Source organism: Pyrgilauda ruficollis, unplaced genomic scaffold (genome assembly GCF_017590135.1).
Source record: "Pyrgilauda ruficollis isolate IOZ18807 unplaced genomic scaffold, ASM1759013v1 scaffold11, whole genome shotgun sequence".
Taxonomy (NCBI): domain Eukaryota; kingdom Metazoa; phylum Chordata; class Aves; order Passeriformes; family Passeridae; genus Pyrgilauda; species Pyrgilauda ruficollis.
Window position 1 is genome coordinate 9,678,888 of NW_024509210.1, and position 12,831 is coordinate 9,691,718.

Sequence of the window (12,831 nt, forward strand, 5' to 3'; positions counted from 1 at the left end):
TTGGAAGAAGAGGCCTAAATTCTCAGAAGGTCCACATTTTGGACTGCATTTTTTCTTGAGAAGTCGTTTGAGTGGTTTCCTTGCTTCAAACCCTTTACTTCAGAGATATCTTTCTGATTTTAGCATTTTAAAGACAAGGCATTTTGTTTACCCTACTATATTGTTCTTTTCTGGTATTTTTACCACTATTCTTTGTTTTCTGTCTTGTATTTTCTTTGACAGTTCCTTGGGTGTTCTCCTTTTTTGTTGTCAGTTACAAAACTGTGAATGGTAACTGATGAGGAGTATGGTATATTGGAAGTAAAGACAAGAACTGTGAATTAGTTTTTGTAGTTTTGTTCGGTTTTGTGGGTTTAAAAAAAATGGATTTTTAAACAAATACTAATTAAGAAATAGATAATTGCTTAATTCAAAAAGATAATGTTTTCTAGTATTTTCTTTTTAATAGTTTATTGATTTTTTAGTTCTGTATTGCCGTATTCCAGATACAGGGGTGGATTGGCAAATGACTACATTACATTTTACTGATAAATATATTTATTTGATTTAAGTTAATTAATTTTCTGGATGTTGCACCATCATGTAGTTAGATTAGTTTTTAAATCTGTTTTAAAGAATTTGATTGTGATTTTGGGTTAATATCTTGTATTTTATTCCAGGAATTAATGCATTTTTGTGTTTTGCACAATGTTCCATGCACAGGTGGAGAGTTTTTTGTGTAGGCACTATACCAAAAAGTGCAGCTTGCTTCTTCATCTCCCCTTGATCACTTTATTTAGCCAGAGGTTGGCCACAGTGTTGTTAGAACAAAGTGTTCCAGCTGAAGTTACCCGGTTCCAATTCTTCATGTGGAGATAAGCCTCCTTTTGTCACAACTGAAGCATAGTAACATAGAAACAGAGAAAAAAATAATGACCACATGCTGCATTTCAAGGTCTGACACAATACCCAGAGGCTTTCTTGGGCTGAGCAGTGGGCATGGGGCTGTGAATTATCAGCCACCAGCAGAGTGCTGCTCTGGTGCGGTGCAGTGTGTGACAGGGGCCCCTGCCCTGGGCATGGGGCTGTGAATTATCAGCCACCAGCAGAGTGCTGCTCTGGTGCGGTGCAGTGCGTGACAGGGGGACCCTGCCCTGGGTTCTTTGGCCTTTGCACAAGTCTGCAGTTGAGCTGGTTGATTTTCATTTTCTCAGGGTCTGATTGACAGTTCATCACTGGTTTCTCTAAAACAACATGCCAGTAGGCTTATTAGCAGTCCTTATCTGCAGTGGGATAGTGAGGAGCTTGGAAAGGAGAGCATTGACATCTGCAGTAGTTGGTAGGTGATGGTCACCTACAAAACGCTTCTGCTCAGCATGGTTGCACAGCCAGTCAGGCATCCACTGGAAATCTGTGAGAGCTACTCTTCTACCATTGTACAAAGAGTGAATTTGATTTAGTGTGGGTGACTGCTAGGTAATCAGGAGGAAGAACCTTTTAGGTTGGGGAGCAGAAAAGCCCCTCAAATGTGCATGCACAGATATTTGCAGACATATAATGCCAGCCACTTAGCTCCAGAAAGTGGCACATTTTGATAGAAAGTACTGCTATTTTTTTGACTAATGTTACTGAATTGGAAAAGTTGCATGTATTTTAATTGGTTATATTGCCAGGCACTCTCCCAGCAAACCTAATTAACTTCAAGCTACAAAGCACCATTAACAGATGGGACTTTTGTCTTGTATTTTTTCACTAATTAGAAAATCTCAGTCTTTTCTCATTTATAGATTTAACAGAAATTTTCATTTTATTGTCAATATGTCAGTAGAAAGTTGAGGAAAAAAACCCCTCAATCTGTATCAAGACAGCAAAATGAAGCTGATATATTAACATAAATTGAAGCATGTACCAAACAGATCACAGCAAAAATACTTACTTTTTAAAAATCTTTCCTCAAATCAGATTGGAACTGTGTATGGAAAAGTATATAAGGGTACTTTTTTTTGTTTGTTTAATTTCTGATTTGATTTTTTTGTATTTCTGTGTCTGATGTCTACTCTAATATTTCCTTAATTTTGATTTCACAGCATTCCTTATAATAAGCAGTCTGCTCAAATAAGATGTAGTCTGTTCAAGTCTGTGCAAGAAAGCTGAACCTTTTATTGGAGAGAAGAAAACAGAGCTTGTGGCAGGGAGACTGAATTTGCTAATTCTCCTTAGTGTGCTTTCATTCAGAAATGTTTCATATTCTATTCCCAGTGACCTATTACATCAGTTACTACAGTCATGAGTATTTAGGGAGGCTCATGGTGATTCAGGCCTTTACCATGGCTTTTACTTGTCCCTTTCAGATATTCCCGAATTACTGCTCTGATGCATAAATTCAATATTTGGGAACTAAATATGCACCAATTTTGGTGTTTTTAAGTCTTCTCTGTTTGCTCTTATCTGTTTTCTGTCCCAGAAATGTTTCTATATTTTTATCAATGTTATTCAAGTCTTTAAAAAGAGATGCATTACATATGAACTGTATTTTTAAAGCTATATTTACCATGAGTACAGAATTTTAGTTTTAGTAATAAATTAAAACATTATACTGGGTAGTAGCTTAATGGTACCAAAAATATAGTTCCAGAAAAATTGGCAAAAAGTTTGTCTTAGAGTTATTGATACCTTTCTACTTAAATAAAACCCTTTAATGCACAAACCCCCTTTGCTATCATAGGCAGTGCTGCTGCCACTGATGCCGTGTCCTGTTTGGGGTCTTGGTAATTACTGTGGCCTTGGGAGAGCTCTCAGCTGGGCAAGATCCACTGCAAACACCTGTAGTGAAGAGAGTGGTTGCCCTAATGAGTTGGCATGGAGTATTCCTGCCAAATGAAAGCAAGAGGGAGAATTGGGAACCTGAGGACATCAAGTAATATGCTTAAGTCACACATCACAGGAATGGTAGGACTAGGGACAATAACCAAGTCTTCTGATTACTCATGGTCATCAATCAGAGCTCATGCTGGACTACTTTGATGCCTTTTGGTTTTAAAATTAAATCCTTCCTATGAATTTTCTGACAGAAGTTCACTGAGAATTTACTGCTCACTGATCTATCAGGTAGTCATTTCTCACTCCCCTTCACCTCCTCTTTTGGATAAACTCAGACTTGTCTTGAAAAATGTAAGTTTATATGAGCTTTGCTGAAGGGGAAAATTTATATAGCAAAAAATCATGTAAAGCTACCAAAATTTACAGTACTGTTTTTACTGTGTGCTGATGACTAAATCAGTTACCCTAAAATTTAATAGCTGATTAACTTTTTAGTTAACTCCTTTTTGTGTAATAGCAGTAAACAAAAAACAAAATCATAAAATGTAACTGAATGGAAATTACTTGCATATAAAATCTTGTAAAAGATTTTCAGGTCTGAGTTTCTGAAAAGTTTTAATGAGGCTATAAAAATTGCAAAGGTTGGATTTAGTGTTTTAATAGCTTCAAGCTCAAAACTAAGAGTTAGCAATTGAGTAACTAAGTTAGCAATTAAGTTCACTAACTAACTAAGAGTTGGCAATTTTAGTTAAGATATTCTGGATCTTCTATGGTCAAGAAGGTCTTACTTTTGTTGAATTGCAATAATTGCAGAGATGTGGGTACATCTCCTAGAGTCTACAAACTAATGCTGGCATTGCCAAGCTAGAAGTAATTGCTAACTTCTGAAATGTAACTTGAAGCAGGTGTGTCCTTAGATTTTTTATGGTTTTCATTCCTAACAAATCTGGATAAGCAAATTCTGTCTATAAAAGAACTACAATTGATTTCTTATTTGATGGTTAAAGGACATTTGGGGCTTATATTTAAGGTATGCGAATTTTCATCCAAGTTAGATCAAAACATCAGGCTGTTCACATCTTAGTTGTGCAAACGTTTGTGTAACAAAAGTTTAATGTATCATTGAGGTTTTAGCTTTATATATATAGGAAATACTTAGTGTTCTCCATATCTAATTATAAATATAAAAACAAATGGAATTTTATTTTAAAATCATAGTTGATAAAACTCAATATCTTATGAAGAGAATCCACTGTGTGAATGTAGAAATGAGAACTAAGTGAATTTCAAGAAATATTAGTAACTAAAAACCTAGTATATTCTAACGATTACAGTAGCCTATGGGTTGAATAATTAACCCTAGAATACAAGTTTGAAAGAAACATTTTTGAAGAACAGAACAGATTGTTGTCAGAAAAAATAAGAACTCTCTGATGCCCTGAGGTGTTAGGGGTTGCAGATTTCTGACAGGTTTTTTTTTTTTTTTCACTGTATACTTTCTATTTTAATACTTAATTTTGGAGGAAAATAAAAAGGGATTATTATTCCTTTTTGATTTTCTGCTTTGCCTCTTGAGTTCTATGCTATTTCGTATTAATTATGTTTGGATAATTTAATCTTGTATAAGCAAGAATTTGCCTTTGAAACTTCAAAGAGTTCTGTTTCATCTTTCACAGAATGTTCAAGTGTTACAGGATATGAGACTGAAGTTCCTGCTCTAGAGTCCCTTCATTATTAACTGTAGCCCTCCTGTCTCATGGACCAGCCTTTTTGTTTTCCCTTTTTTCTTCAATAATGCAGTTTTGGAGTTGTAGGGGGAACAGTGCCACCCCTTGGAGTATCCTTTGTTACATAGGCTGGGGCCTGGAAGGTGAGCTTATTTGGAACAGTGTTTCTCCGAGTTGGTGCTTGCCTGCAGTATTATTATGCTGTTACACCCTTATCAAAACTCTCCTTTTTTTATTCTCTTTTTTCTTTTTGTATTTATTATGGATGCCTGAGTTTCTAGAAGGGCAGTCAAAGCTCTTATAGAGTATCTTGGAATCAGTCAAAACTGATTTTTAATTTTCCTTAGATGGATTTTATCTGCAATTTCCCTGACTCTTGCCTTAAAAAGGCATTCCACACTTCTGTTTAAATCTGGGGCTGGATTTTCTCTGTTCCTTTTTTTATGAAAGATTTAGGGATATGCAGCAACTATTCCATGTATTTCCCCCTCTTTCTTTTAATCAGATTGGTGTTTATTTTTAATTTGTTAGTAAGTGCTTAGTCAGTATAGCTGTTAGCATATCAGTTCACATTTCTCAATCTTCTACAAACAGCAAGCCATTATAAATTAAAGGATTCTTTCCTTCTGTACAGAAGGGTTATAATAGATGTGTAGCAATTGCAATGTTTTGGCAAATACATTCAAATAATAAACAAAGGAAGCAAACTTCTTGCCATGGCCTAGTTAACAAGAAAGGCAGTAATTCACATACTTATGTGCTTTTCCCTCCTTCTGATTTTTGTTGCTGTGAATTTGGGGTATGGGTCTATGTTTGTGACACCCCTCTAGCCTAGTAAGGTCTCTAAAACAGACATTACCTCCACTGGCAATCTAGGGAACACTAGAGCAAACTCAGTAATTGTCATCCAGAATCTGAATAACCAGGTTACACTCCACACTCTTTAGATGGGAATGCAGCAAAAATCTTGCATCTGAGGTATTATCATATAGCATACAAGAGTTTGGGGTTTGTTAAATTCTATTTCTTTGGGTTTTTTTTTTTTTTTATTTTAATATAACTTCAACCTGATTGGTTCAGGGTCTGCTTTTCCCACACACTTGATGGTTTCAATTTCAGCTCAACTCCTCTGACGCTTAGCAAAGGAAAAACGTGTTTCTCTGCTAGCAGGAAAAAGAAATGGACTTCAGTGTTCCATTCTCTTCTGATACCCTTTCTGTGATTCTTTGAGACATTATGTATCATGTTAGGTATGTGTTTCAAGGCAATAGAAAAGAAAATAAGCCTTGATTTAAAATCAGGTGTTTATATATATGTAACAGAAGGGTAATGTTGTAGTCTTGCATACATATGTATCTCACTGTTTGGCATAGCATGGGAATCTGGAGCTGCTTGCAAAATACAGATATTTGCATTTTAGGGGCAGTCACATGAACTGTCACAGAACACTTAAAAGCCTTAAGTGTTTTGGAAGGTCTTACCCAGAACGTCTATAACATTTAGGCAGCACAGTGATGATTAACAAAGGATTGGCTATACCTGAAATGCAAGGCTGACACAGTGTTTTGCTGGGTTTGCTCTACAGGACTCCTTTGGGTAGGAGGCAATGACTGAAAGTTGTAACTCAAGACTTGCTATGTGAAAAGGAAAATTAAAGTCCTTTAAGTTTTACCAAGTCCTTGTGTGCTATGTGAAACTTGAAGGAATGAGAAGAGTGTTTATATAGTCCCAAATGGATTACATTTCCAGCATTAAGGGAAGATTCAGCATTCTGCAACCCAAAACTCCTGCCACAGGGTAAATCTCTTTAGTCCTGTGGCTTTTTTGGGGTTGCATTTTTCTTCTTTTCTTTCTTCTGTTATTTATAGATTGTTTGTTTTTTTATTGAATTTAAATGCTATTTTTTTTTTTTTTTTTAAGAGATACCTATATTTAATAGTGGCTTTGAGGATGTTGTTACTATAGAAATGATTCCACAGAATGCAGGGTAAAACATTACCACTAATACTTGACTTTAAATTATTTGAAAGTGAATAGCTGTGTTTAAAACTGGTTTGGGAAAAAGCAACATTTTTTGCCAGAATTGTCAGCTCTGTGTTCTCAGAACACTCAGAATTCTTTGAAATTTTGGGGTTTTTTTTAAAAAATGAAGACTTTCCTTGAAATGGATTGATAATAAATGATGGAGAAGATTTGATTCAGATTGAAACCGTGATTGTATGTAGCTTGGAATATTCCAAGAGGTAGAGCAGAATGTGCATAATAATTTGATTCCCACTATCTTAATTCAGAGAAAAATGGGCCTTGGAATCACTGCTAATCTTAATTTAGGGTATATTGTCAGATAACAATCCACAAGTTCTATTCACCACTATAATTTCTTGTGATGGTGAGATTCCTACCAGTTGGTGTGAATTTAATAGCTTATTTCACCTTGCAACACCTGTACACAATGAAAGAAGATTCAAACTCTAGATGTTAACAATGTATTAGACTTAGGTAGAAAAATGTTATTTCAATTAATTTCATGTTTTGATTCTTGAATTTGATGGACAGATCTCACTGCTTCAGGTGATAATGCATCAGACAAGACAACAGATACTTGCACTCTGTCTGAAAAAGGATATTTTCCCTTTCACAAAGTAAAAAAATATTATGGTCAGCAGGATATAAAAGTAAGGAAAAATAATTTAAGCTTTCAGTTAAATAGTTATGTTAATAATTAGTAGTAATTATGTAATATTCATACATTAATGACTATTTTATTGAAAGGTATGTACATGTTTGATATTGGCCATGCAGAACTTAAAAGTCTGGTTATGTAATAATTATTATACCTTGCTTCAGATGCTGCCTTTACAGCATTGAGTGATAGCTGGGAGCAGAGGAATATCTACATTGTTTCAGAAAGTCTACTTAGAATGAAAACCTTGTGTGTCCCCTCCTTGCACTGTGATCCTCAGTCAGGCTTGTTCATAATACAGCAGCTTCAGAAAGAAGTCTGAAGCCTGTATTGAATCAAGATATTTTTATCCCAGTACTCATCTGTAGCTTTAAATGTTAAGACTGTCAACAAAAGTCGTAACAGTCATGATGTGCTGCATCAAGTATTGCTTTAAACTGTTTGAAAGTTCTCTATAGTCTCTATGGACAGGAGTGCATTCTTACAGTTTTCCTGTGGGTTTCACAGCCACGCATATAAATGGAAGTTTGGTCGCTCTTGGTTTATGACCAGTGAGCGATCCTGGAGGATAGGTCTGGTAAAGATAGATTTTTTTTGTCTCTTTTTAATGCAAGAAAGCTTTCTATGATAATATATAATGTTTGAAGCTCAAGTAGGACTAATTTTCTAAAGAAAATCAGAGCTGAAATTAAACTAGCTTATGATTTATTTTTGTTGTCTTTGTATGCAAAAGAATAATTGGTTAATGTTGTTAAATAATTACTCTTTTCTTTTCTTTTGTAGGTTGTCTTAGTCTTCGCTCTTAGTATTGGTGCTCTTGTAATATACTTCATAGATTCATCAAAGTGAGTATCTGAGTACATTTTCCTTTTTTTCCTTTCCTGCAGCAATTATACATCTCTGAATTTCTCCATTCATCTACTTCAAATCAGTGCTTGGTCTCATCGCCTGAGTGCAAAGAACTTTATAATAGCAAAGGTTCTAAAAAATAACTCAAGAATGGGAAAAAAAAATAAACTAAATTGAACACAGTCACATTGGATCTGTAGAATGGAGAGGAAAACTACTTTTGTGTATTGAGATTATACATACTGTTGCAAAATTACAGTTTTTATATTCATTATGCATCTGTAGAATCTTTCAAAATCAAGACTAGGATAAGAAATACAGACTAAAAACATTTGTCAGAAAATTGCAGTTTGGAGGAGGAAAAAAGTGTTTGGGGAGACTGACAAGAACACTTCTGAAAATCTCTGCATGAATTCGACAGTACAAGCATTGTATTTGGCATCTCTCTATCTCCAGCTTGTGAGCGTGATTGGTTTCTACCAAGATAAGGTGAACTACTAATAGTCTCCAAAGCATCTCAGTGTTGTTTAGGTTTACTCTGATGTTATCATACAGTGTTGTGGTTTTGCCCAGGCAGTAGAAAGTTTCATCAGGCCGTGTGGTGGTTTGATACAAATGAGAGAACTCAGACCATATTCTGATACTGTTCGTACTCCACCCTTGTGTTCACATCGAGCTGGGCACTGTCAGTGTTGTAACAGGCAGACTGGTAGCCTAAATCTGAAGAAATGAATAAAAAGGGACTTAAAAAAAATATTCTTCTTTGAATAGAGTTCTTTTGGTAGAGTGATATTCTGAAGAAGCAATAGCAATTTAAAGTTCTATGATAACATGCTTACTGTTTTTTCTCTGAGCTAGTTTAAGGCTTTCCATTTCTGCAACTGTTAAGATTGTACACCAGAGTCAGTCCATGCCAGCTCTGTATTGTGCGAGTTTGAAGCCGTAGATGTGTCAAGTATAATGCAATAACTAAAGCAGAGGTTTTCTTAGTGGGGAGGGGCCAAGTGGTGGGAAAACTCAAGTTCTGTCTTAAGCTCCCTTGAAGTGAGGACAATTGCTTTTCCTTCATAACATTGCAATGAGTGTTTCTGGTAATTATAGCAATTTTTCTGTAATATGTCACCACTGAAGTACATAAAATGGTCCCTTTCTCAAGATCTTTGTAAAACTTTTTAAAGCCAAGTGGCAAAGCTTCAGGATACCTGATATTTCCAGGTCAAAAGTGTGGAATAGATTAAAACCTATTTTTCATTTCAATTTCAGATCAACTACAGCTATGTGTCAGGGTAATTGGTTTTTGTGAAACTAATGGAATATATGATGAATTTTAGGTGCTGAATTTTTGAGTCTTTGACTGTTTTCCTCATGGAGAGCAAAGCTGACAACATGGGAGAATCTCTGGGACACTTAAGCTTTCTTTGGGCCACCTGGGCCACCCAAGCCATGTACTAATACCAGCTTATTGACTGCTTGATCAACAAGTGTTTTAACTGTGCCTTTCTTTTGGTTTTCAGTCAATGTTTAATTCGTGCTGCAGTTTAAATTCAGGAACCTGAAGTTATCATACTGTACTTGCACACTTTTTCTTCAGTTTCTCCTCCTTTCTCCCCTCTTACCCTCCTTTAGTTCAACATACATATCTTGGTCTTTTCTGTGTGGGTTTTTTTTAATTTGTTTTTGGTTTTTTTGTAAATGCTTATCTGCAAGTGCATGCTTGGAAAAAGTCATTCCTTTGAGAATTTGGTGAAACAGGAAATCATGAAGGTAGGGTGAGAGGAATGCTTGTGGTATCCTCAACAGAGCAGCTGGAACAACAGAGACTACAGCTTGTCCAGGATCAGTGGGACCAATAGGCTCTGGTGCTCCCACTGGAGATATGGTGGCATGCACCAGGGTGTGCTTTCCCTTAACAATGCATTCCAGGGCTGCTGTGTTCTGCCTGTGCCATGGAATCTCACCTCTTACTGCCTCTTACGTGGAGAGTTAGAAAAATTGTGTCTCAATCCAAAGCTGAAGAGTGCTAGTGTGAGCAGCTGTCTAATAGATCTTGGCAGTGATCTATTCACCCAAGACCCCTAATCTGCCTATAGATTTATAGATACAATGATGCTATGTCCATATGGGTCCTGATGACTGCATACCAAAGGGGCATCAAGAAACATGGCAAAAACAGCACTGTTTCATTAGATTCTGAAGGGAAGAGTGAAAAGGCCATAGAGGCTTTCAAGCAAGCATGTGTCATGATTAATTGTAGTATGAAGGCTGAATTGAAGTATGAAGGTTGTCACAGTTATGAGAGGAGGGTAAACGAAGAGCATTTTTATGTTTCCCAGTTCATCACTCTGACACTCTGCCAGAGTAGTACCAGATGAAATGGCACCTCCAGTGCAATGCTCTTTGGAGAGATCTGAGCTCAGAATATGGTGCAGCTTCAACATCTTCCATGCCAGTTAGTCCTGTATCTCAGTAGAGCAAATTAAGTAGCTTTGTGTTGCTATAAAATATTTCTGTACTGATTCTATTTCTGGTACAAACTTTGGATTCTGCACCATACTTCATCACAAAAAATGGGCTTTCCTTAAAGCTTTATATGTTTCTAAAACAATCAGAAAATACCCTACATACCCTCCACGTCTTCATACCCCTTTCATCAGTGCTATGACAGGAGAGATAGCCCAAAAAGATACTTTTAGCCACTACAAACTATTACTCAAATAATTTTATAAGAAAGATGGAAACATCTTTAAGTGTTAAGCCACCTTACCGTGGCTGCAACTTCATTGCTGACATTCTCACTACTGCATCATTATTCTTCCTTTGGTCCAACTTCTGTTATATATATAAAGTATCCCCCTATATATCTGACTGCATAAAATTTCACTCTTAAAGACAGATATTAATTGTATTTTTGCGTTTGATATTGGCCATGCAGAACTTAATTGTATTTTTGTGTTTTATTCTGTATGTGGATGACTTTTTGAAAGGATTGTGATTCCCTCGAGGAAAACAGTTTTCTTGTGCTGCTTCTGTCTCCTGTAGTATTTTTTGGGTGTTGTCTTTATCATTTAGGGTGAAGCAAGTCTGTCTCACCTATGCTAACAGTTAGACTTTATGATTCCAACCTAGGTGATTTTGTCTACTTGTTTAGTAGCAATTTAGCTGGAAACATGTCAGAGATACTATACTAGAACTTGCCTAACAAAACAATGCAACATGAAAAGTTTGGTATCTTGTTTTGGAGGATTCATGTTGGTTTCTTGCCATTGCATGGGAATAAATTAGGAAGGAAGGGTGCATTGGAAGTCTATATATATTGTTTGAGAAATTTCCTGTGTGACAGCACAAGGAGAAAAGTGTCATTAGCATTTCCAATTCTCTTGGAAAGTCTTACTAGAATTTTTTTCCCTAAAAGCAGCACTTTGTTTCAAGTCCTTATGAATTCTCTTGTGTTGTGGGAACATCTGAGGCTGAACTGTGATAGCATACTGTGTTGGGCTTTCCTGCTTGTTTGCTACTGCTTCTGTGTTTTGTCTTTTGAGGGACATTTGATTTTGCTAAGCAAAATCACATGTATTTACCAGTATTTTCAGCGTGCACAGATTTTATATAGCCTTTCAATCTTCATATTTGAGGAGTTAAGTAAGTAGGACTTAAATTGTACTAAACTTCCTGCTTGTAGTGAAATCTACTCATGCAAAAGTATTTTAATTATGTTTATAAAGTTTGTCTTAGTACACTCATTAACCCACACTAAGTGGCTACAGGAGGAGCATTCCTTCATGCTAAGTACCCAGTAGAGTTAATATATATATAGATATATATATATAGTTTTTTGTGATGTATGATTAAGAGATGTAGAAGTTGACTTAAAATTCTGGGATCTGGTTCAAGGAAATGCTGTTAGATTATCTTTACCATTGCTGAAATTGCTAAAATTACAGTGGTCTGTGTCTTGGCATGTAGATGAAAACAGTATTGTTCCCTGCATTATTGGGAGGGGAGTCTCCCACAGTACCTTGCAGCTGGTGGCATTGTGAAATTTTAATATTTTGCTAATTTTACTTTTGTTAGCACTGCATCAGTTTCTGGCCATTTCTGTGAGCTGATAAATTTTGTTCCATGCTGAAGGAAATCCAGTTATATGTGTTCTCTTCACTACTTTTTTACATAAAAAGGGAAAAAAAAAACCCTTTTAATTCCCTGTAGTTATATTAACTGCTCACTTGTCAAATGGATTTATAGATGTAATTTTCTGATTCAAATAAAATTTAGCTTAAATATATAAGTGAATTACTTGTGAGTATTTATTTTGAAGTAACTTGGTTTTTGGTATTATAACAGAATTTTAACTTCAGTTGTTTGTACTGCTGATTCTCAGCAAGTCACAAAATCTGTAGTTCATAAAACCTCAGTCCATACCCTTTAAACTGATACATCATTAAATAGGATTTTTGCTTATAAGTATTTTAATTTTATCTTTACTGTGCTTGTAGTTAGTACTGAGTGTACACCATTATTGCTTTAATTGAAAAGTGATTTCCAGAAGAAAGCCTTATTTGTGACAATGAACTTTAATTTTCTTCAGTGCTCTGCAAATTTTCCTGGGAAAGTGTCCATAGCTAAGATTCATTGCTTTCATTAGCATGCTACAGAGGAAGCCAGGTGGGTGTGCAGCTCAGTGCATGGCCTCTGCAGGCAACTGAATGCCAGGATGATTGAAGGTCTTTGTTAGGCACAGATGGTGTTAATTATGAGTCAAATCCAGCAACAGCA

General features: G+C 35.9%; 1 protein-coding gene across 21 annotated transcripts in view; it reads left to right on the forward strand.

The window, feature by feature from the left end:
• The window catches only part of KCNMA1 (potassium calcium-activated channel subfamily M alpha 1), a 426,636-nt gene that overhangs the window by 188,658 nt on the left and 225,147 nt on the right, over positions 1-12,831 (forward strand). For all 21 annotated transcript variants that reach the window (XM_041475751.1, XM_041475740.1, XM_041475717.1 and 18 more), the window contains one exon: positions 7,993-8,054. In XM_041475751.1, the coding sequence (XP_041331685.1) occupies positions 7,993-8,054 (62 nt within the window). The remainder of the gene's footprint in view (positions 1-7,992; positions 8,055-12,831) is intronic.